General features: G+C 43.9%; 4 protein-coding genes across 9 annotated transcripts; 1 reads left to right on the top strand and 3 right to left on the bottom strand.

Annotated features, from left to right (window-relative positions):
- Window positions 1-6,426: 6,426 nt before the first annotated feature.
- On the bottom strand, window positions 6,427-8,009 carry LOC128255370 (WD repeat-containing protein 74). The gene is made up of 3 exons (XM_052984928.1): window positions 7,798-8,009; window positions 6,692-7,742; window positions 6,427-6,619 (listed from the first exon to the last, which is right to left on the bottom strand). The coding sequence occupies exons 1-3, from the start codon at window positions 7,883-7,885 to the stop codon at window positions 6,505-6,507; spliced, it is 1,254 nt and encodes a 417-aa protein (XP_052840888.1). The 5' UTR covers window positions 7,886-8,009; the 3' UTR covers window positions 6,427-6,504.
- Window positions 8,010-8,289: 280 nt separating this feature from the next.
- LOC128255346 (pseudouridylate synthase TRUB2, mitochondrial) lies at window positions 8,290-9,485 on the top strand. The gene is made up of 3 exons (XM_052984891.1): window positions 8,290-8,502; window positions 8,559-8,771; window positions 8,824-9,485. The coding sequence occupies exons 1-3, from the start codon at window positions 8,373-8,375 to the stop codon at window positions 9,432-9,434; spliced, it is 954 nt and encodes a 317-aa protein (XP_052840851.1). The 5' UTR covers window positions 8,290-8,372; the 3' UTR covers window positions 9,435-9,485.
- Window positions 9,486-10,021: 536 nt separating this feature from the next.
- LOC128255345 (SET domain-containing protein SmydA-8) lies at window positions 10,022-12,054 on the bottom strand. The gene is made up of 2 exons (XM_052984890.1): window positions 11,576-12,054; window positions 10,022-11,512 (listed from the first exon to the last, which is right to left on the bottom strand). Exons 1-2 carry the CDS (start codon window positions 11,908-11,910, stop codon window positions 10,180-10,182), a joined length of 1,668 nt encoding a protein of 555 aa, XP_052840850.1. The 5' UTR covers window positions 11,911-12,054; the 3' UTR covers window positions 10,022-10,179.
- A 143-nt stretch (window positions 12,055-12,197) lies between these two features.
- Window positions 12,198-17,256, bottom strand: LOC128255344 (serrate RNA effector molecule homolog). 6 transcript variants are annotated; one of them, XM_052984887.1, is made up of 7 exons: window positions 17,171-17,256; window positions 16,668-16,821; window positions 16,131-16,601; window positions 15,497-15,563; window positions 13,444-15,437; window positions 13,277-13,381; window positions 12,198-12,878 (listed from the first exon to the last, which is right to left on the bottom strand). In XM_052984887.1, the coding sequence occupies exons 2-7, from the start codon at window positions 16,808-16,810 to the stop codon at window positions 12,797-12,799; spliced, it is 2,862 nt and encodes a 953-aa protein (XP_052840847.1). In that variant the 5' UTR covers window positions 16,811-16,821; window positions 17,171-17,256; the 3' UTR covers window positions 12,198-12,796. The 6 variants fall into 6 exon arrangements, 5 of the variants coding, with proteins under 5 accessions (XP_052840847.1, XP_052840849.1, XP_052840845.1 ...); XM_052984889.1 differs by having other exon boundaries at window positions 12,198-12,435; XM_052984885.1 differs by lacking the exon at window positions 17,171-17,256 and adding an exon at window positions 17,053-17,074 and having other exon boundaries at window positions 16,131-16,613.
- Window positions 17,257-20,618: the final 3,362 nt, after the last annotated feature.

Genomic DNA, 20,618 nt, shown 5'->3' with positions numbered 1-20,618 from the left:
TGCAAGACCTGGTAATGAGATTATCAAGTGCAGAGCGGGACTCCAATGACCCGGCACACACACACACACACACACATACACACACTCAAGTAGTTCTAAGTGATTTATCGAAGGACCGGATGAGCACATCCTTTATAGCATAGACAGCACGAATATAACTAACAATTAGTGGCCTCTCCACCTGCTTGGATCTTATCTTTTATGTGTTCACGCATTCATAAGTCCTCATTATCCAGCATGTCCCCGGGAAAGCAGACAGACAGCCGCTTTCTCCGCACAGGCTGTTACTTTCTCTTTTATGTTGGGCCAACACGCAGCCTGCTCCTCCGGTTGGTCTTCTTTGACGGCTGGACCGTGGCCAATATACACTAGCCGGTGGTGTCATCCTTTAACTGAACCGCTTACGGCAATGTAAATGTCTTCCTGGCCACAACTAAGTCTAATGAAAACCACAAGGGCTTTACGTGTGTGCTCCTTGTACTTGGACCTCTATAAATACACACACTTCACAGCCAGAAAAGTCTCTTACATTTGTTTCTTCGTTTTATGATTACTCTCCAATGCTATTTTTATTGGGGAAAGCAAAGAATGTTGTGTTAAGGACTTATATACAGTTAAAAGGACGAAAAAAAGAATTTTTAAACATTTTTTCTGAGTAAACTATTAAATTAAATTATCTTATATTTTGTATACATAACATGTTGTATTTTAACTGTATTTTAAGACTAAGTATTGAAAAAAAGACGTATTTGGAAACGAGCTAGAGCTAATCTCCGGGAGCTCCTCTCAAAAAAAGGCGTCTTGCGGTGACCACTATATCCTCCGAAATTAAAAAATCAAAGAGATGTCGTTAAAGTATGGTCTTATCTAGTAATTAATCGAGGGAATAAGAAAAATTTTCAACAAAATTGCGGTTCCTCAAAAAAAAATTTTGAGTTTTAAGCAAAATTTCGGTCTGCTTATAAAAAATATTTATCAAAAAAAAATTCTTTTGTGTATTCTTAAATATATGTACACTAACAAAATAATATACATAAAATCTTTAAAAATTTCTAGCTATATAGAACCCTTTGAACGACTTGCTAAGATCTAACCGATACCAATGTATAAGTATACACTATATCTAAGGGCATTTAAGGTTCGGCCTGCTCTGATTTCGCCGCTTTTCGCCTTGTTAATTGCAAAGCCCTGCTAAACAATTCAAGTAAGTGGAAGGAAGGAAGAAGCCGGAACAGATGTCTGAGCAGGAGCAGAGGCTAGGTCCTCATCCTGTCTGGTTATGGTCCACTGCCGAATCGTGTTTTGATTGCGGCTAAATTCTTATTTACATTCCGGTCTGCCTAAGTCTATAGGCCAGCAAGTTGTTTCCGGCATTATTACGGCTTTGCTTGTTTGCTTCATGTTTTATATTTTGCTTGAGATCTAATAAATTGCCTTAACTTGGGACTCGACCATTTAATTGGCCTGAATGAAGCTTAAACAGAAAACATCATCAATATATTCTTTATCCTCCGACCCATTTGTCATGGCAATTATGTAATGAATTTTAGATGAACCAGACGTCGTTCCTATCCGCAGTCTACACTTTCAACTTTATTAAATTTCAATCCCTTGTATTTAATTCGTGTGTGCAAATTCACCATTACCATTAAATTGGAATCAATAGAAAACGTTTGGCCAGGAGATTAGCAATGGCGGATTAACGATGTAGCCAAAGTATGGGCCCATTACTTTTTGGGGCTCACATATAAATTCAGATGAGAGCGTGAACATATTTTTTAAATCAATGTATTTGGCTTATACAAATTTGTATAAAGATTTGCAAATTTTAAACACAAAAAAAAAGCTTAATAAACAATAAAAAAATGTATACAAGATGAGCAAGGAGCGTACTACCTTAAAAGTTTATATTTATTGCTTAGTTTTGATATTTTTACAAATAAAATCTAGATTAATCGTAACAGTTCTTATTGTTGCAAAACCATAAACTTGAAGAAAATCAAGGGCCCCTTGACAGAACTTGAAACAGGCCCAGCGCTGGCCTAATCCGGCCATGGAAGGCAGAGTAAGCAGGAAGGCCTGGCCAAAAGGGTAGGAAACGGTCCTTAACAAAGGAATTCACTGAAAAAGGGATGGTAAAGAGTAAGTTGGATGGAGTGTTGCTGGCGTAAGACCACAACACTGGGTTCCACCTGCCCAATTTTAGTACTATAGCTATTATAGCTACCCACATGTCGCTGGTATCAAGATTGTATATAGTACCTTATAGGGTAAGCTTAAGCGCCGTATAAGATCTATAACTCCTGTTCAGCAGCGGCATCACATCAAATCAGCAGCTTTTCTGCTCCAGCTACCTGTCGCTTATTTTTTTGCATGCGAAACGGCGGTGGGGCTCACGTAATAGGCTTACCAGCCGCCCAAAGCCGGCTTAAATACACACGCACTTTATTTAATGACAGTTTTAAGCAAAAACAACAATTACAAGACAATCAGGAGCAGCAGGTGGGTCAAGATGGTCGAACATTTCCCACGGTAGAATCTATGCAAATGATTTACCATAGAAAGAGGAGCACAAAGAAAAAATAAGACGAAATCAGTTCTAATTTGTCATGATTTGCCATTTTTTATGAGTGCTTAAGGTGCACAACACTGATGAAATCAAAGATTTTACATAATCTTGGTATTCATAGAATATTTATGACTTTAGATATGATATCATAGGAAATATCCAAAAATAAATAAATTTGCAGTAGCAGTAGAATCTAATTATGTTTTTTTTGCCGTGTGCTTGTGAATAAAATAAACTTATTTGCGAAACGGTGCCCTCGTCACCTGCCTCGGGCTTCATTGGAAATCAAATGAAAAGTAATTAGTCAAGACGTGTCTCCTTCCCTTCGTGTTTTCGCCCTGTTCGGCATTAGTGGGATTTACTGGAAGACTTCCAAGCGGATTTCAGGCATTCAAAATGGGAACGAGCGATGCCCGAAAAAAAGCCTGCAACTGTAGACGGCTGAGTAAGAGGCTTTCTTTTTTATCTCACCCAAAAGCAATTTCAATATTTTGCAACCCTTTTTTTTTTTGTTTTCTGTCCTTGGGTTTAACTTTGTTGTTTCATCCGCATCACAGGAGCCATCAAAAGTCAATTGGGCCAGAAATGCAAAGTGCCAGACAGTCTACAGTCGTCGAGTGCCGTGTCGTGGCACATCTGCAACTCACACAATTTTCCTTCGCCCATGGCTAAGCACTGGTTAGCCCACATATATTGTCCTGGCCACATTCCGCTAAATTGACTTCGAACTTACGAAAATTGGCACACATGCCAAAATATTTGGTATCTGGTAGGGGGCGTAACTCGTGCTAAGGAAAGTCCCATATCGGTCCACTTTAAAACAGTGTATGGGACAGGCCTCCAATATGCTAACTACTTCATCGATCGATTGCGTCCCCAGGGCCCCACGTCCTCCATGTAGCATTCGTTGGAGATCCTGGCTTCCGTTTCGATTTCTCCTCGGGTGCGGACGAAAGCGCATGATTCCCCTGCAATGCACATAATTTCCGACCCATCTTGGCAACTCCTTTGTGGCTCCACATCCTCCTCCTCCTTTTCCTCCTCCTCCAAAGGACTGGCCAGCTGTCGTGGCACTGGCCAACGATACAAATCTTAGCCCGGAACCCGGGAATCCGCCAGTGGCAGTGGCAGTGGCAGTGCCTTTACCAGAAACAGAGCCAGTGAATTGCTTGCCTTCTTTACGATTATGGGCCACTTCTCATTGTGTTCGAATCGTAATAAGGCTCGTTGTGGCTTTCAGCATTCGATGTGTATGCAAATAAACGCGCAGCTCGTTTTTATGGCCGCGGACAGCTGACACTCCAGGCCAAGGATATCCCCCAATCGAAAAGACATGCCCAAGTGGTGTCCAAATGGGCAAACATCACCATCCCAGAGCTCATCAGATGGGTTTATTTGATTGATTCGGGCGGGGTTGACTTACCATTAGGGCGATGAGCTTGAGGCGCTACAAGGACATTGTTCAACTAATGCTGAATAAACACACACACACACACACACACAAACACACACCCCCGATGGGCAAAATAGTTTCCAGTTTGTAGTTAGTTCAAATCCTTTGTCACTGCAACTTTTGGCCCAATATATAAGCTAAGCTATTTGCAAATTGCAACATAATCACGAGCACAAACTTTGCACTTACATTAAAAATTCCTAGCTCTGCTCCGGCGAAGTCCAACTTTGGCGGCGTCAAAGCTCACGCGCCAAATTTCCGATGACGATGATGATGGTAACCAGAGCGAGGCGCTAACTTTCGGAGCCAAATTATATTTGGGCAAATGAAAAGTTTTTGCTGGCTCGTATCCGAAACTAGCTAACATTTCAGCAGGGCCAGTAAATGCCAAGATGAAATTAAAATTTTACCCATCGCTTTTTCCTTCCACATTTTTCACTGAAATCCAGGCTTCAATCACCGCCATCTCATTTTTGTGGCACGCTTAGCTAATTTTCCTAAACGCTGTGAGATTACTAACAGGCAATCTGGCATCAGTATTGGGTTGAGTGTGTTTAGGATGTGGGCAGGTGTTTAAAAGAGAAGGTAACTGAGGGGTGGAATTAGGGCTTCTGGCTTATCTACCGGCAACCTTTATGACATCCCCCAAATCGGGACGCGTGCTCGCGATAGAAAGTTTGTTTGTTCGTTGTCTGGTATCTCAGAATAAGAATTAACCTGCCCGACTTTTAGTTGCAAAGAAAAGCGAAAAGTTTTTAGCTCAAATTAAATTCTTCAACTTGCCAGTACACATTTGCTTTAATCAACATGAAAAATTATCAACTTGCATTCACAGTGGCAGGTGTCTGGATCGTGACTAATTAAAATCCACTCAGAGCTATTGAGCAATGACAACCGAGGACTACGGACCTAAGGACCTAAGGACGCCGACAAATATTGAACTGAGTCAACATCTAGTCGAGGTCCTCCTCTTGCTACCAACTGCAATTTTCAGAAAGAAAAAAAAACTCTTCTAAATTGTTTCCCCCTGCTGCAACTTCGATTCAATGTCCTTTTAATGCTGGGCAAGCACAAGTTGGGAATTTTATTGTCCCGGCTTAGGGACTCCAGATCTCCAGATGCTAGAGATTTGAACACGCAAAACTTCTGGTACGAGGAGGAGAAAGGGCTGGCTGGAAAACTGGGCCACATAGTTTGCCAACTTGTTTTAAAGGCGTTTAACTTCCTGGCTGGGAGTGTGGGTCCTTTAAAAGACACTTAAGCATGTTTTTGGTTTTGGGCGGGAAAAGTGGGGTAAAATAATGTGACTAATAACGTGTTTCCGACCATATTAAATTAGTGGAGTGGAATTATGCGCTTTCTACTATCAGAAAAAAAACAAGAAAATAAGGAATTAAACTACAATGTATAACATTTGAATTGAAAATCTGCTATTAACGTATTAACTGTATGCTGTACACCGAAAAAAACAAACCTACAGCCAATTTGCGGTTTTTTTAGTTTTGGTTTACACGTAAACCTAACAAAAATATTTTTAGCCATATGTTAGTTTTCGGTGGTTGAGTAACCAAAACAGAAAGGTACTGTGGTTCAACTTTTCTGTAAAACCCCAAACAAATATTTTGTAACTTCAAATTTTTCTTTACCTTTTTACAATTCCAACCAATTCCTTTTCCGTTCTGAAACTTTTGTAAACCACATTTAAATGTAGAAACATTGACATGATAGGCAAAATTAAGAAACGCAACCAAACGACTCCTCATGCCACGCGGTTAACTTTGGAAGGTGGGCCACTGCCTGTTTATATTCTTACATATCCAATACTTCATCGGACTTACTGCCACTTCTGGTTATTAGGGCGGCCCACTTACAACGATTTGGGAGGCTAGCAGGACTCTGCGACGGCTTCTTCGACATTTCTGCTCTTTCATCCGGCCTTTTTTGACAAGTTTTCCATATATCTGCTCTTTTGGTTTCTGTGGTTTTTGTGTAGGTGTTACGACTTTACCACCGTCGTCCTCTGCTGTACTTGCTTTCATTTCATAACTTATATTAAATATTCATGTTACTCATGTGCCTAGGAATCTCTTTAATTTGGTGTGTCTTAAAATAAAAAAAGAGTTAAGTGCACAGGAACTTCTTGGAGCAAACCTTTTGCTTTTCCTTTTTCACATTCCTCACTGCCTTTCGCAAAACGGGAAACATGAAAATTTTCAGGCCTCTGCTTGTTTCTTTTTTTTTTTGAACAGAATTTCTAAACTTGCTTGGTCACAATTAAATTTCAAAACCTGTGCTGGTCAGGACTACATTTTAAATGATTCAAACTCGGACTGCATTATGTCTATTTATCTACTGTCAACTCACGAATACTCAGCTTCCAAAAAATGTGGGAAAAGAAACTGTATTCTATTATTAAACCTTAATATTTTATTTTTTACTTTAAGCTACTTATTAACAAGCAAACAGATTATGCTTTAATTATTTACAACTTTTTCTTTTTTATTTTCAATGACTGATTAAGAGACTTTCGTTTCAGCTTGGTCTTTGATTGCTTGGTAGTTGTCTCCCCTTCTCCTTCAGACTCATTGTCGCTGTCGCTGTTGGGAAAAAAGAGGGGAATTTGTATCTTATAAGTAGAGTAGAATAATTAGAGCAGGAAACAAACTCACCCCACAGTGGGCATCTGATCAAACAAGTCCTCGTACTCATTGTCTACGGGTGTTGCCTTAAGGCTCTTGTTTTCCATCACATTGTTATCCACTTCTAGATCTGCGTCCTCTTCGGGCTGTTCACTGTCCTGTGGCTCGTTTTCCAGCTGACGGATTAGGATTTTGGTGGCTTTTGATTTGACGTAGCATTGGTAGAGCAGCACTGTGGATTCAGCGTCATGGATGCGCACATATCGGTCTAGGCTGGCCGAGCTCAGATAGCGACCGGTGGCATCCAGATGAAGGTCACTGATCCCGCCGGTGAATCCCTTGTAGGTATGCACATGGGTTTTCATGCGTCGTGTGTCAAAGGCCTTCAGAGCGCCCATTGTGGTGCCTGTGTAAATGAAATTGCCCCGCGCCACCAACGTCGTGAAACTCATTCCGTGCTCCTCGCTGGCAAAGCAGGCAACTGGACGGCGCTGCTTGCGCGTATCGTAGAGGCGAACGTAGCCGGTTCGGGAGCAGGTGGCCAGGACACTGGGTCCATCCACAAAGCCGATGTCGCTGTCCCAGACGGGCACCTCCAACTGCAGATAGTCGTTTGGCAGGTTCTTGGAACTGAAGATCTGTTTGCCGTCATTGCTCAGGTCGTAGACCTTCAGATTGTTCTGCCGCTCCTTTCCGCCGGTGGCCACAATGTTCCTGACCTGCGCACACTGACGCAGGTGGTCGATTTGATTGCCCGTGGTGATGACCACAGGCTCGGCTTCCTCGTCCGCCTCCAGCTCCAGACTCTGTATTTGTCCGTTGCCAATGCCGGCAATCAGCTTGTCATTGTACCGGGCCAAGCCCACGATTGGTGCGGCTGTGAAGGACACCGACTTCCTGGAGCTCTTTCCCTCTGCAAAGGAGTGCAGCTCAACAGTGTTCTTGGCCCGACCGAGCAGGATTTCCGTCTGAGCCTCGTTGCCAAAGGCCAGCGATGTGACGCGAGAATCCTTGTCCAAGCCAACCAGGTCACTCAAGTTGCTTTGTCCATGCGGAGACTTTTCCGAAGCGGGCACCAGGTCTGCAAAAGTTCAAATTATTGCACTGCCATTTGCAAGAACAACAAGCAGACTTACGCTTGAAGGAGCCCGTGTGCGTTCCCACATACAGTTCATGCTTCGCCGTGTAGTTGGCGTGCTTTAAATTCGCAGTAGTCCACTTCATTGCGAAAAACTTATTTATCCAGGATTTGGGCTGGAAATAAAAAAGGAACGAACAAATTTCGGCAACGGTCAGTAAAAACAAATTTTACACGTGCAGCGCGAATAATGTGACCAAACTGCGAGCGCCAATATAATCCGCCAAATCTTGCATCAAAAATTTAGCTACAAATCAAGCTATTAATGCTGAAAATAGCTAAAGAGTCTACAAACACGTTTGAACAAAGCCAAAATATGCATAGAAAATAGTTGGTTAACTAATTGTTTTCCTCGAGTTGTTTTTAAGTAATAAATTATATTTTGTTATTAATTTTTAAAAGAAATAAAAATAAGTTTAAGTAACACGGGTTGGCAGCCCTACTTTAATTCGACTAGGGCTGGATAGTATGATTGGCATGTCAGCTGTTTCTGCGTGTTTCCTAACACTATCCGTCTATTTGAAAACAAAAACATTCATAGCTGCGCTTAATTTATGTAATTTCTGAGGATAAATGGCTCTCACGAAGGTCTACGATGCTGCCACAGTGTTTAAGCACTTAAACGGCATTCTAAATGTGTATAAACCGGCCGGCATGAAGGTAAAACACGTGCGCAATGCCATTATCGGCAACATTTGCAAGGGTAAGGAGAAGTGATTGAAATCCTCAAATCATGCTGAAATCAAATATGGCTTTTAGGTCTCAACGAAATGGAGCAACGGGAGCCTCGTAAATTGCCGGAGAACCGACCCCTTCTGGGGACAGGCACCGCCGCAGACCACGTGCTGCACAACATAGCCAGCCAGACGGATCTGTCGGACCACGTTCTGTCCGCCGGTCCGCGGTATCTTCCGCGGGACCTGATCTGCACCACAGTATCCAGCCTGGGCGAACACACCAGCGGCGTCCTGCGTGAGTCGATTGTGCAGCGCTAGTTTCCTTACTAATAACCACTTCCTTACAGTCTTGGGCATCAACAGGGGAACGGGTCAGTCCATCAGCATTCGGAAAAACCGACCTGTGCGAGTCTACCACATCACGGGCCGCCTGGGCAGCGCCACGGAGACCCACCTGCCAGACTCACGGGTCACTGCGCGCTCCAACCACCGACACGTTTCGGCGGATAGAATCAGCGGCCTGGCCTCCTCCATGCAGGCCTCGCATCAGCGGAAGATGTTCGAGCTCTGCGGCGTCGATCTGCAGACCCAGGAGGCCTATGAACTGGCCTGCAAGGGCCTTCTCCGCCCCGCAGACGACAGCCAGCCCGTTGTCTATGGCATAAAACTGATACAGTTCGAGCGGCCGCACTTCACGCTGGAAGTGCACGCCATCAACGAGACGCAGGAGTACCTGGCCATGCTTGTCAATGACATGGCCTTGGAGCTCCGCACCGTGGCGCACTGCTCCCAGCTGCGCTGCGTGCGGCACGCCCACTTCGATGTGCGGGACAGTCTGCTGAGACACGCCTGGCACTTGCCAGGAGTCGTCAAGAACCTGCGCCAGCAGCGTGACATCCTCCGAACGCACCCACAACTGCTGCGACAGTCGCGAGTCGAGCTGCAAGCTACACAGTAATTTAAGGCTTAATCATTTGTTATACATAAATAAATGTAGGTTTTAACGAAACTTATGGTTATGGTTTTCTATAATCCATATAGATTTTTTAAAAGTAAAGTAATTTAAAATATATTAAGTATAAGCCAGGAATTATCCGCAATTTTGTTGCATAGCCATAGCAACCTGGAATTTATTTCAAACACTCTTGACAATATTTATGTCTCTTAAATTTGAAACAGCAGGAATTTTCACATCTAAATAATTCAAAAATTGCATAATTTTGCGGGCAAACCTTAAATGGTTGTTTTCGGTGTTAAGTTGGCTATGCTTTCAACTACGAAAACAAAAACTTAAAAATGTTTACTAGGATATAGTCAAATTTTAAATTGTATCAGAAAATATTTTTAAATGGTGGTTATAATTATCATTACAATAAAATAGTAAAATTAGTGAAGAATTAAGGCAAATTAATAAATCAACTAATTGGTTTATATGTAGATATATACTTAATTGCTTTAATTAAATTACTATTGAGAAAATTAATAATAATTTTTACTTACGAAAAGTAAACGAGAATGTAATATTGTATTGTTTTATATTCCATATAAAGAGTTTAAGCTTTATTAAAATGAGGCAACAACAACCTTTAGCTTTCATATGAACATTTAACTGAGAGAATATTTTCTTTTTGGGGTAAAAGATTAATGCTATGCTGGTGCTTTAAATTAGAGGATTAAATTCCGTATTGTTAAGTAGATAAAAATCATTTTTGACCAACGTCACGTTTTTGGTTATAGGATAGCGTCAGTATTTGTTTTTCGCACTCAAAAATCTCCTTCTGCAGCTTGTCGTTCAACTTTTTGCCAGCCACCGAATCTTGTTCCCTTTGCAGGACCACCTCCGCCTCCTTGAGACGAGCCTGTGCCAATGCCAGAAGAGCGGATACCTCCTCTTCTGGCGCCCTGCGCGCCTGCTCCTCCAGTGTGTGGGCAATCTCGATCAGAATGACCGTCACGTAGATGGCGAGCTTGATGCTGTACGGATCCAGGCGCCGGCAGACGTTGTACAGCTCATCGCACAGGCGCAGTTTCCGCTCCAACTGATCGCTGCTTAGGCTGCCCAGTTCCAAGCCCGCTTCGTTGCCGTACAGCTGGATCAAGGTGTGCTTCAGGTTGAACGTGTGAAAGTGGTTGGGGTGCAGGATCTGGGATAGGCGGGCCAGGAGCAGTTCAATCTGATTGGCGGACGGACAGCCGGCCATCAAGCTCTCCACCTGTTCGGTCATGTGGGTCTGCAACTCGGCCACGTAGGCCCCATCCACGACCATTGGACAAGTGTCGCACTTCCACTGCGTGTTCTCGTCCAGCGGATCCACGGGAAGATGGGTGCCACCGCACGTCTGGTTGACATCGCCCAGACATGCCAGTGCACTGATATAGGTCCCATATTCCGTTGGATCCAGGCAGCGGCTGCAGCGGCAGCTAAAGTGCTTCGTTAGACGCAGATGGTGCTGTCGCAGCTGAGTGCCCCAGAGGATGTTGGTGTAGCTGATCCGCAGGTGGTCGCCCTTCTGCAGGTCGCAGCCGGCTCGCACAGCAATTTGCTGAGTTATCGCATCGAACTGGAAGTCACAATTGGGCTGGCAGGCGTGCTCCATCATGCAGGCCTGCCGAAACAAGCCGCTCAGCTCCACACCCGTCGGCAGCTCGATGACCATAAAGTTGGTCTCAATGATGCCGCACAGGCGATGCAGTAGCTCCGGTCCGCAGTCGGGCAGTAAGTTTGGCTTGGTCTTCTTGAGCCGCCCCAGGAAACGCTGCTGCAGGTAGTTGACGACCCGCTTTTCCGCCTCATCGTGCAGCTCGGTGCCCCTGCGCTCCTCCTCGTGAGACTGCATCTCCAGCAGAGCCGTCCACTTGGCCGGACTCTGTCGCTGCAGCAGCAGGCACTTAAGCACCAGCAGGGCATCGCCCCTAAAGTGGTCGTTCAACGAGCGGGCATCCGTCCGTGGTGCAGGTGCCGCCGATCCCAGGCTAAGCACACTGCACTCCAGGGCCTCGTGCTCACAGCCGGAACTGCAGACTGGCCAGCGGCATCTGGAAAATAGATGGATAGTTCAATTGGATACCTACTGTGGGCAGGAGAAAAGGGTGTTTCACCTGCGACACTGGTGCTTGCCGAGACGGCAGGGCGTGCTGCAGCCCACGCACGCAACTATGGGGGCCTCCTTGTCCGCGTCGGAGTGGTACCACTTGGGCCCAACCACCAGTGGCTCCTCGACGAACACCGTCTGGCCGGCGGCAATGTCCTGGGTTACCATTAGATACCTGCCCAGCTGGGCATCCTGCTCCTCGCTGATGGGCCTGCAACTGCGCTTGTGCTGCGGCCAGTGCTGCTTTTGGTGCTCCCGATCGCAGTAGCGCACCATTTTGCACCTGGTGCAAGCCTGCGAGGCAGCCACTCCACAAACGGGACAGTCCGTGCTCGACACCATTGCTGATCCCCAAATATGTATGTATACTTTTCCACTGGCAGACCACTGGCCCCGCGCCGTGTTACGTTGGCAAAGGAAATTTTCTTTTTGACTCGGTTGAGACACTTCAGCATGCCGGCCATAGCGGTCTTATTTTTAGCACGCTTCTCCAAATACTATACTCTTGCTTCTAGCCAAGAGAAGGCGTTGCTCTCTTCGAACCAGCGCCCTCCCATTGTTCTCTGTTTACGATGGGTTAAGTGGAGAACGAGAGCCCACAGGGTGCTCCTTTAAAAAGAAGCTCTAAAAATTCGCTTTTCATTCGCACTTTATTTCGCTTTCTTCCGTGAAATACAAATGTAAACCGTACAAAACAGGCGTCAATTGAGATAACTTAAGTTGAGTTGTGTGTTTAGCAGTTAATGTGATAAATACAATTGATTTAGATTTAGTTTGTGATCTGGGCACAGCTAGTTCTAGTACGGTTCTTGCGGCGCGTCCAAGTCCCGGTAGTGTGATCTGGGTCGATAATCAAAACCACCGGGTCTGTAAGCAACGAGAATGGATATAGATATTGGAATTATTCACGCAAGACTTTTGAGGGGGCAGGGCAGATATGCAAAATATTACAGAGTTTCGTTTTTTATTAGGCTATGGATTCGCATTTATTTCGGGCAAATGAAAGTTAGCAACGTTCTTTGTCGGATTCTTAATACAATTGGCATAATATTGTACAGGAAAACGGATATCGGTAGTCGCATTATATAAACCATCTTTATATGCAGTAGATACTTTTGCTAGCATTGCTTGAATTGCATTTAAAACTTGAGCTCGCCAAAACGATAATTGCTGCATCGAGTGGGCCTGTTTGTTTTCATTTGTATTTGTATTGTATTGTGCTAATCAATTAGTCAAACATATCGGAATTGGCAGGCGCATCCAAATCATGGTAACCGACAAGCCGGCGCTGGTGTTCCAAAGGCAATTCTCTGCAAAAAATTTGCGACACAAGAAAGTTGTGACAAATTTCGATTTAGACCAACAAAAGAGAAATCAAAGTAAAAATCAGGTAAGAGAGAGGGTCGCCTAAATGCTAAAAGTGTGTGTTTATTGAGGCGTGACTGTGGTCGAGGTTTTAATCCGCTGTAGTGAAAAATTCACTCAATGTTTATGATGTCTAGGGTTCTGTATGTTTCTCCTTACTAACTACACCAAGCAAAAGAATAGGTGGCGAGTTTAAGATCATGATCGATACGATCCTTAGAGAAAGGTTGAGAAAACAAATAGATCGAATTGATCTATTGATTGGTTTTGGGTAATACTATTGTGAATCCTATGGTCGCTAGAGCTCCTACACTGCAAGTAAATCTTAGGGCGATGTACTAACCTGCGAACGGGAGGGAAGTTGCGTCCTCCACGGCCACCACCCATCATGGGTGGGCCAAAGCCGTAGGGCATCGCCGAAAAGGGTGGGTACATGGGCGCTCGATAACTGTGTTAAACGAAGAAGTTCATTATTTAAGTATAAGAATGATCATCGACTGCTGCACTCACCCTCCTCCGCCTCCACGGACCGACTCCGATTCTGGGCGCTTAGAGCTGCCGGGATGCTCGGGCAGCTGGGGGCGCTTCGGATCGCGCAAGTAGTTGTTAAAGTACTGCACCTCGTTGCGCACCTCGTCGACCTTCTCTTCGTGCTTGTTCAAGATGTGCTTGCGAATGAACTCGGGCCCCTTAAACTTCTTGCCCGACAGCGGGCACAGCCACTTGTCCTTGGCCAGCTCCTGAGTGTTCGCCTGCACGAACTTTTCCACCTCGGTCTCGGCGTCCTTAGAGCCAAGATCCTTAATCTCCTCGTCGCTGAGTAGGACAACCTTGGTAAGGAACTGCTGCAGCTTGCTCTCGTACGTCTTGATGTACTCCTGCACCTCGTTGCTGGTCACCCGGGCAGGAGCTGGACCGCGGGCATGTATGATGCCGCAGCGGTTGGGCATCTCGTCCTCGTACGGGTACTCGCAGTGGTTGTAATAGTCCACCGAGTGCACAATGCGCAAGTAAAGCACCAGTCGGTCAAGAACGGCTATCAATTGCTCGTCTCGCTCGATGGGTTCGCCCTCACTGTCCTTGTTTTCGCCGGTGAGACCGAGAAGCTCCTCCTCCTCGGCGGACGCCTCTTCGATAAGGTAGTCGGTAATGTTTTGCAGCACCGGGTTTTTCGAATTGAAGCCATACGTGGAGGCGTTGCCATTTGCCGAGGACTCGCTGGCACGGTTGGCAGAGTTTGCATCGTTTGCAGACGGCTCCGTCCACAGTTTGAACCTTTCGTCCAGATTCATAGCGATCTTGGCGCATAGCTTAATGTCTGACCGCACCACCTGTTTGTGGGCTGTGATTCCGTTGGCTGGGCGTACCCGTCGACTGAGGTCTCGATTGACAATGGCACCCATTTCGCAGTCTCGCAGCCGCTGGTTATTCAGGCCCCAGCAAATCTCTTTGATGTTAACGTCCCGCATGAAGGTTATCCATCCGCGGCGATACCAACGGCGCTCAACCAAGGGATCTGCAATGGCCACCCTTAGGTAGCCGTTAAAACGGTTGCATACACCCTCGATCTCGGCCCTGGTTATGGAGGGGGCCAAGTTGCGCAGGAAAATGGAGGAGGTGCGGTGTAGGGCTCTTGGCTGGAATTCCTTAACTTTGTCCAGATCAATGGTCTCAGTTTCAGCGGCCTTGTTGTCCTCAGCAGAAGCTTTTTCTTCTCCTTCTTCTGTTTTGATGGCGTCACCATTTTCCGCCTCTTTGGGCGCACTTGAACCTGACTCCGGTGACTTTTCTGCCTCGTCATTATCGGCAGCTTTGCCTTCTGCGTCTGGTTCTTTGGGCTCGGGGGCTGGCTTTTCAACGGGCGCTTCTGGTTTAGGACTTTCCGGTGCCTGCTTTGCTTTGGCCGCTTCCTGCCGATCCTTCTCCGCCTCGGCTTTTTGCTCGCTCCTCAGACCATCCTCCACATCGTACTTCTCCTTTAGCTTCTCATCGTCTGAGCTGGAACTGGAATCGGAGTCGGATGAGGAGCTATCATCATCGCTGCTATTCCGTTTGCGCTTCTTCGTCTTTTTTTTATTCGCCTGCTTGTCCTCAGCGCTGGAATCGTTGGCCTTGGAATCCTCTGCCACCTCCTTCTTGGGTGGCGCACTTTCGGCTTCCTCATCATCCCAGTTCTCCTCGTCGGAGGCGACAGGTTTCACAGCTTTCCGCTGTGGTGACACAACCACTGGCAGCGAGTCCTCCTCGTTCTGCTTCTCTTCTTTGGGGCTCTTAATTGTTTCCTCTGGCACCTTGGCCGAGTCGGTGGGCTCCGTCTTTCGCTCATAGACCACCGGCTCCTTGGGCTTCTCGTCGAGCACTTTAAGGTCCTCGTCGGTGCCGCCTTCCAGCTTTATGACACATGTGTCCAATACACGGATCAGGGCATCACCCTGCGAGGAATCCACCTTGACACCGCCAATAGTTCCGTTTTCGAGCAACTCTACGAAGACATCCGTGCGTCTCTGTAACAAAAGCGTTTGAAAATAGTTGCGCGATACAAAGGTGAACAAAGTTATAGTACCTGTAGGAAGCCGCGCTGTTCCTCGCTGCGCCTTACACTGTCCTCCGGGTGATATTTGTTTTTGAACCTGCAGATAAACAATTAGTTGTGGTAATTAGTGAGAAGCTGAAACAGGATTTTTTTCCCGATGACGATTTAGTTTCTACTATTTCGTTTCTTCGCCCGGGCGAAGACTATGGCGCTGTTGATAGTCAGTTTTGTTAATTTTTCACTGGTTTAGATAGGTTTTTTTTTTGGTTTTAGTTATCACCCAAAATCTTACCTTGCAAGCTTTGCGCTTTCGTTATTTATGGGATTGTTTTTATAGTTATTTGGGCTTTTGCTCGACAATCGAATTTAAATAAATCGCGGTTTTAAAATATGAACACACCTCGGCATTGCTCGCCGGGTAATTTACAAGTTTGAATTTAGTAGATATCAGCAGCTCTGCGACATGGCGCAGAACCTCTCAGAGAAGTCTCTGTCTCACAAACCCAATAAGCTGCAGAGAAAAACTTAATATATAGAAAGTTATGAGTGGCGAACAGGAGGGGCTCAGGAACAGGGCAAAAAACGCAAGGGGCTGCACAGGCAGAGATATCAACAAGACCGTAGTAGTAGGAGTAGTAGATGCACCCTCTGGTCAGCTACTAACCATTCCTCGTCCTTGTGGGCCACGAAGAACTCGTTTAGCTGCTGCCGCTTGAAGTCCGTCTTGTACTCGGTGTATTTGCGCATCACCTCCGAGTCGGAGATGTTCTCGTCCTGGGTGTCGAGGAACTGCTTCAAGGTGAGCATGGCCGGTTGGGTGAGCGTGTCGCCGCCGCCGCCGCTGCTCACGGATTCCCGGGCAGGTGGTGCATGGCCGGCATGGGAATAGGCCGAGTGCATGGACTGATAATGGTCGTTCCAAGCCTGCATCAAGTACGGATCATAGCCTCCGAAGCGGGGATTGGGGCGCACATCGCCATCGCCCCAGTCGGGCCGCATCCGCTTGGCGGGCGGCAGATCCCGGCCAGGTGAACCGTAACGCGGCCTTGCCCCCGGACCCCGGTAGTCGCTGTAGTCCGGCCTGTGGCGTGCTCCTCCTCCACCGCCGCCGCCACCGCCTGCAGAAGCCGCGCCCCTGAAGGGATTGCTGTAAAGTCCAGTAATGGTGTCATGTCATGGCGCATAGGTGACCTCCACTTACCGTTCCGACCACTCGTCGCGGGCGCCGGCAGAACCACCCACCGGGCGGCGCTCGTCGCGGCGTTCCGTGCGGTAACTGTCACTGCGCTCCCCGCGGAACTTGTCCCGCCGCTTGCGGTCGTACTCGTCGTCCGAATCAGCCATTGGTTGGTTGTCTGCAAGGAGTTAAGAGGCTGTGTTAGTGAAAGTGGCTCGTCCATAACCTCACTTCTAGGCCGCTCTGTGCTTTCGCTTTTACGACTTCAATAGTTTTAGTGGCTCAATGATGCACAGTGGCCAATATGGGCTGGCAAGCCAGCATCTTTATATTCTGGTTGGTGCAATTTTGTGTTTTTCATCGAGCCGACTTTAGCCGCCATCTTGCCAATTTGGCCACAATCGCTTACGTGTTTCGCGACACGGCAATGTAATACGTTTGGTGCCCTTGTCGATTTACGAATGTAAATTGCAAGCTTACAATGGCTTTTTTAAGGTTTCTTCGCTATCAACAAATCACACAATTACCTTTTACTTAAATATAGTAAATTTTCCGCAAAACGGAGCGTCTATCGTTCAGTGTGACCGTTTTTCAGCAACGCAATAAACTTTTTGAACAATTACCCAATTAAAAAATACCAAATTAGTAAAATACTCGGTATCCACTGGAATTACGTTCATACAATTCGCAACAACGGCTTCTTGTTGCGAAGCGTTCACACAGGTTTTCATTTCTTGGGAGAATTATTATATCATTTTTTATTGCGATTAATATTATTAAATTTGTTCCGGGTATCAGAAATTAGTTTGCATAAGAAAAATATTTTTAATATATTTTGGAAACCGTCCCAATGAGTGTTGGGTAAACTTGCTCACTTTGGTGAACAAGTTCAGTTGCTCACTTGTTCAGTTGTTCAGTTGCTCATTTGTTCAGTTTTTATTTGATCAGTTATTTAGTTGTTCAGTTGATCTAGTTTGCTCACAAGTTTCACTTGCTGACCATTTTTTTTTAGGTTTTTATCCAAATATTTAGCCAAATATTTTATCGTTAACATCAACCGAACTCTAGTCCCAATAAAAAAATATATTTTCTGATCACACCTTAAATTTTGCAATAAAACTTTCAAAAATTTTTAAGCGTCAAATTTGTATATTCAATTTTTTAAACATTTTTTAAAGTAAATTATTTGTTTTTGTACTTTTTTCAATGCAAAAAAACTTTTAAACGGCATTTAGCATTTATGGAATTGCGATCGATCTTGGCCCATTTCTGAATTACACAAGTGAAACAACAGTTTTAAATATATCATTTTTATTTTATTACACGTTTCATATATCGTATATATAGACTTCTGTTAGATTTATGTGTATGTATATATTTACAACTTAGTTATACAACTATGCAAAGTGTAAGTGTATCTAGGCCTAAATAAATGTTAATTATGAAATAAGATCCAAAAATGTAATTATTAACGCCTTAAGTTGCAGCTTTAGCTGCTGACGATGCGTCAGACCCTCGAAAATGCCCTATTCCACAATAACCTGTTTATAATCGTCCCAATCTTTTTTCTGTTTCTCGTCCTTTAACTTAATGTAGTGTTTCGATTTTTAAAGTATAAAAGTTTCCAACTTGCTGTATTGTAAGATATTAGCAATAATATTAAATTTAGTAAACAGATTTTCAAATTAGATGTCAGAATCCGTACATTTAAATTAGTGCAGATACATACATAGATACGTATCCCGAGGGTATGTATTTTATGCACCGTGATTTTTGGACACCTCAAATGAATTCTTCATATTGGTGAACCCAATGTCAAGCCCGGGGAAATACACAGTAAGGAGAAGGTAATGCATACGCTTGCATTTGCTTAATCGGTTTAAATGCTAACAATCTCTACTTCTCTCTCGTTATCAAAATCGGTATACGGCAATTCAGGGAATATTTGCAATATGGGAAGATATTGAAAGGAAACAATATTTGGTATTTGACTTAACACTTTCCGCGGATAAGTCTAAAAAGGTGAAGAAAAAGTTTGCTGGCAGTGTAGCATGTAAATAATAATGCAAGTGAAATAGAAAACTATTTCTTGACGATCCGTCCATCCACCCAATTTCCTCTGGAGAGGGTTGATCGATACAAATCTGTTATTTTCGCTTTTCGTTTACTATTTTATTTCTTCTTACGTATCTCGAGTGTAATGGGCTTTGTTTAGAATATGCTGATTGGATTATCGACTCTGTTTGTATTTCTCGTTACACTAAAATGCCATCAATTCAGTTTTCAGTTTGTATTCGGTATTCTCTATTTGTGTTTTCCGGAAAAATGATTTTACTCGCTAAGTTCTTTGTCTTCGAATTGTGTGCGTTGTCAATCCATATACGTATAGGTTCTGACTTAAAGATATACTCGAAATCGTATCTTGAACTGCTTGTTATAGTTGTATATATTTCGTAGATATTCATGTTACCATTTAGATTTATATTACTGATTGCTAGACATTTTTCAAATGAAATTAGACTTATGGCGTCTCCCCTTTTATTTACTCTAAGTTCGAAAAATGGATGCGGCTCGATAACTTAGTCAATCTGCATGGTATTAGATCTCAATTTCGATTTGGCAGTGAGAAAAACTAAGCTACTCAACTCAAGTCAACTTATGAAGCTTTTAGCACGAGTTATGTTCTCGCTTGCGTTATGAAAATCAAAAACTAAACTTCAATATCGCGTATTATAAGTCTGATTGCGCCTAAAGCTAGGCAATGATTTGCGGCAAACCAGGTACCTCTAAAAAGGCATGGGGTGTTTTTATTCTTAGTTCGAAACAATGTCGTCGTGGGCTGAGAGTGCGTGAAAAACAAATTTCTACAACGGAAATAATATCTTTGTCAAGGTATATATCTGTTTTTTTCTTTTTATTTTCCTGCTCTTGCTCTGCTGCTAAGGTCTCGCTTGTAGTTACATTTATTTTTATAATGCTTAAAACCTTTCGATCACCCTACATCTGTCGCCCGCCTGCTTCATCATCATTTGTTTTTGCTTGAGGTAGTTTTTCAATTCAGGATCAATATCTACAAGTTGAACACAAAATGCTTGTAATTGTGTGTGAGTGTCAATCAATTTCTCGTGGGTTCTACATAGTTAGGTCTAGAGATTGGGGGCAAAACAAGTTACACGAGTTTACACATAACAGAAAACAGTGCATAAAAATAAAACAAAGTTTCGAATTTCAAAAATCTACATAACGATTTTGTTTCACGATTCAGCTTTAGCTTTGTGTATTTGTTTTGGTTATTTTCTTTATATGAATGGATCTGTCAACAAATTGTTACTTTATACCATACAATCTTTTATTTTCGTAATTCATCAGGTTGCATTATTTGTATTTTTGTTAGTCGCATTCTTTGTTTTCATTCTTATAGAGCGAGAGCTATAAATATATATTTATTAATATATGCATATGTACAGATCTTAGGCGAGCTATAATGTAATATTTGAAAGATTTAGCGAGGGTCTATCGAGGGTATTTATTATTTTGACTTATACTATATTCAACACTCGACTTGGGTTTGGAATTGCAAATCGAATATCTATAATAATGTTGAAAGTCATCCGTTTCCGGCCACATTCGGAGTTTCAAAAATGTGTTTAGCAAATAAAATTGACTTAAACATTACATCTTAAAGCTATTTAATAGCTTTGTTGCTGATTCATCCATTGAAAAGATAACCAATCATAAACCAAGTGTCGAAAAGATACAAAACTGCTTTCTGCTTACTAATTCCTCCATTTTTCATCTGTTCCTTTCGTTCTTAGCCAATTTCACAGCCATTTGCATCGAATGCAAATTTTGTTCAAATTCTGAATTTCTAGCTCATAAGTCTTTCACTCACATCCCAATTGTTGTTATCTTTTCCCTAGTAACGAAAATAAAACGCATTGAATATGACTGAAAAATATTTGGCAAAAATAAAAA

Source organism: Drosophila gunungcola (assembly GCF_025200985.1).
Source record: "Drosophila gunungcola strain Sukarami chromosome 2R unlocalized genomic scaffold, Dgunungcola_SK_2 000011F, whole genome shotgun sequence".
Classification (NCBI taxonomy): Eukaryota; Metazoa; Arthropoda; class Insecta; order Diptera; family Drosophilidae; genus Drosophila; species Drosophila gunungcola.
This window is presented reverse-complemented; position numbering and strand designations above follow the sequence as displayed.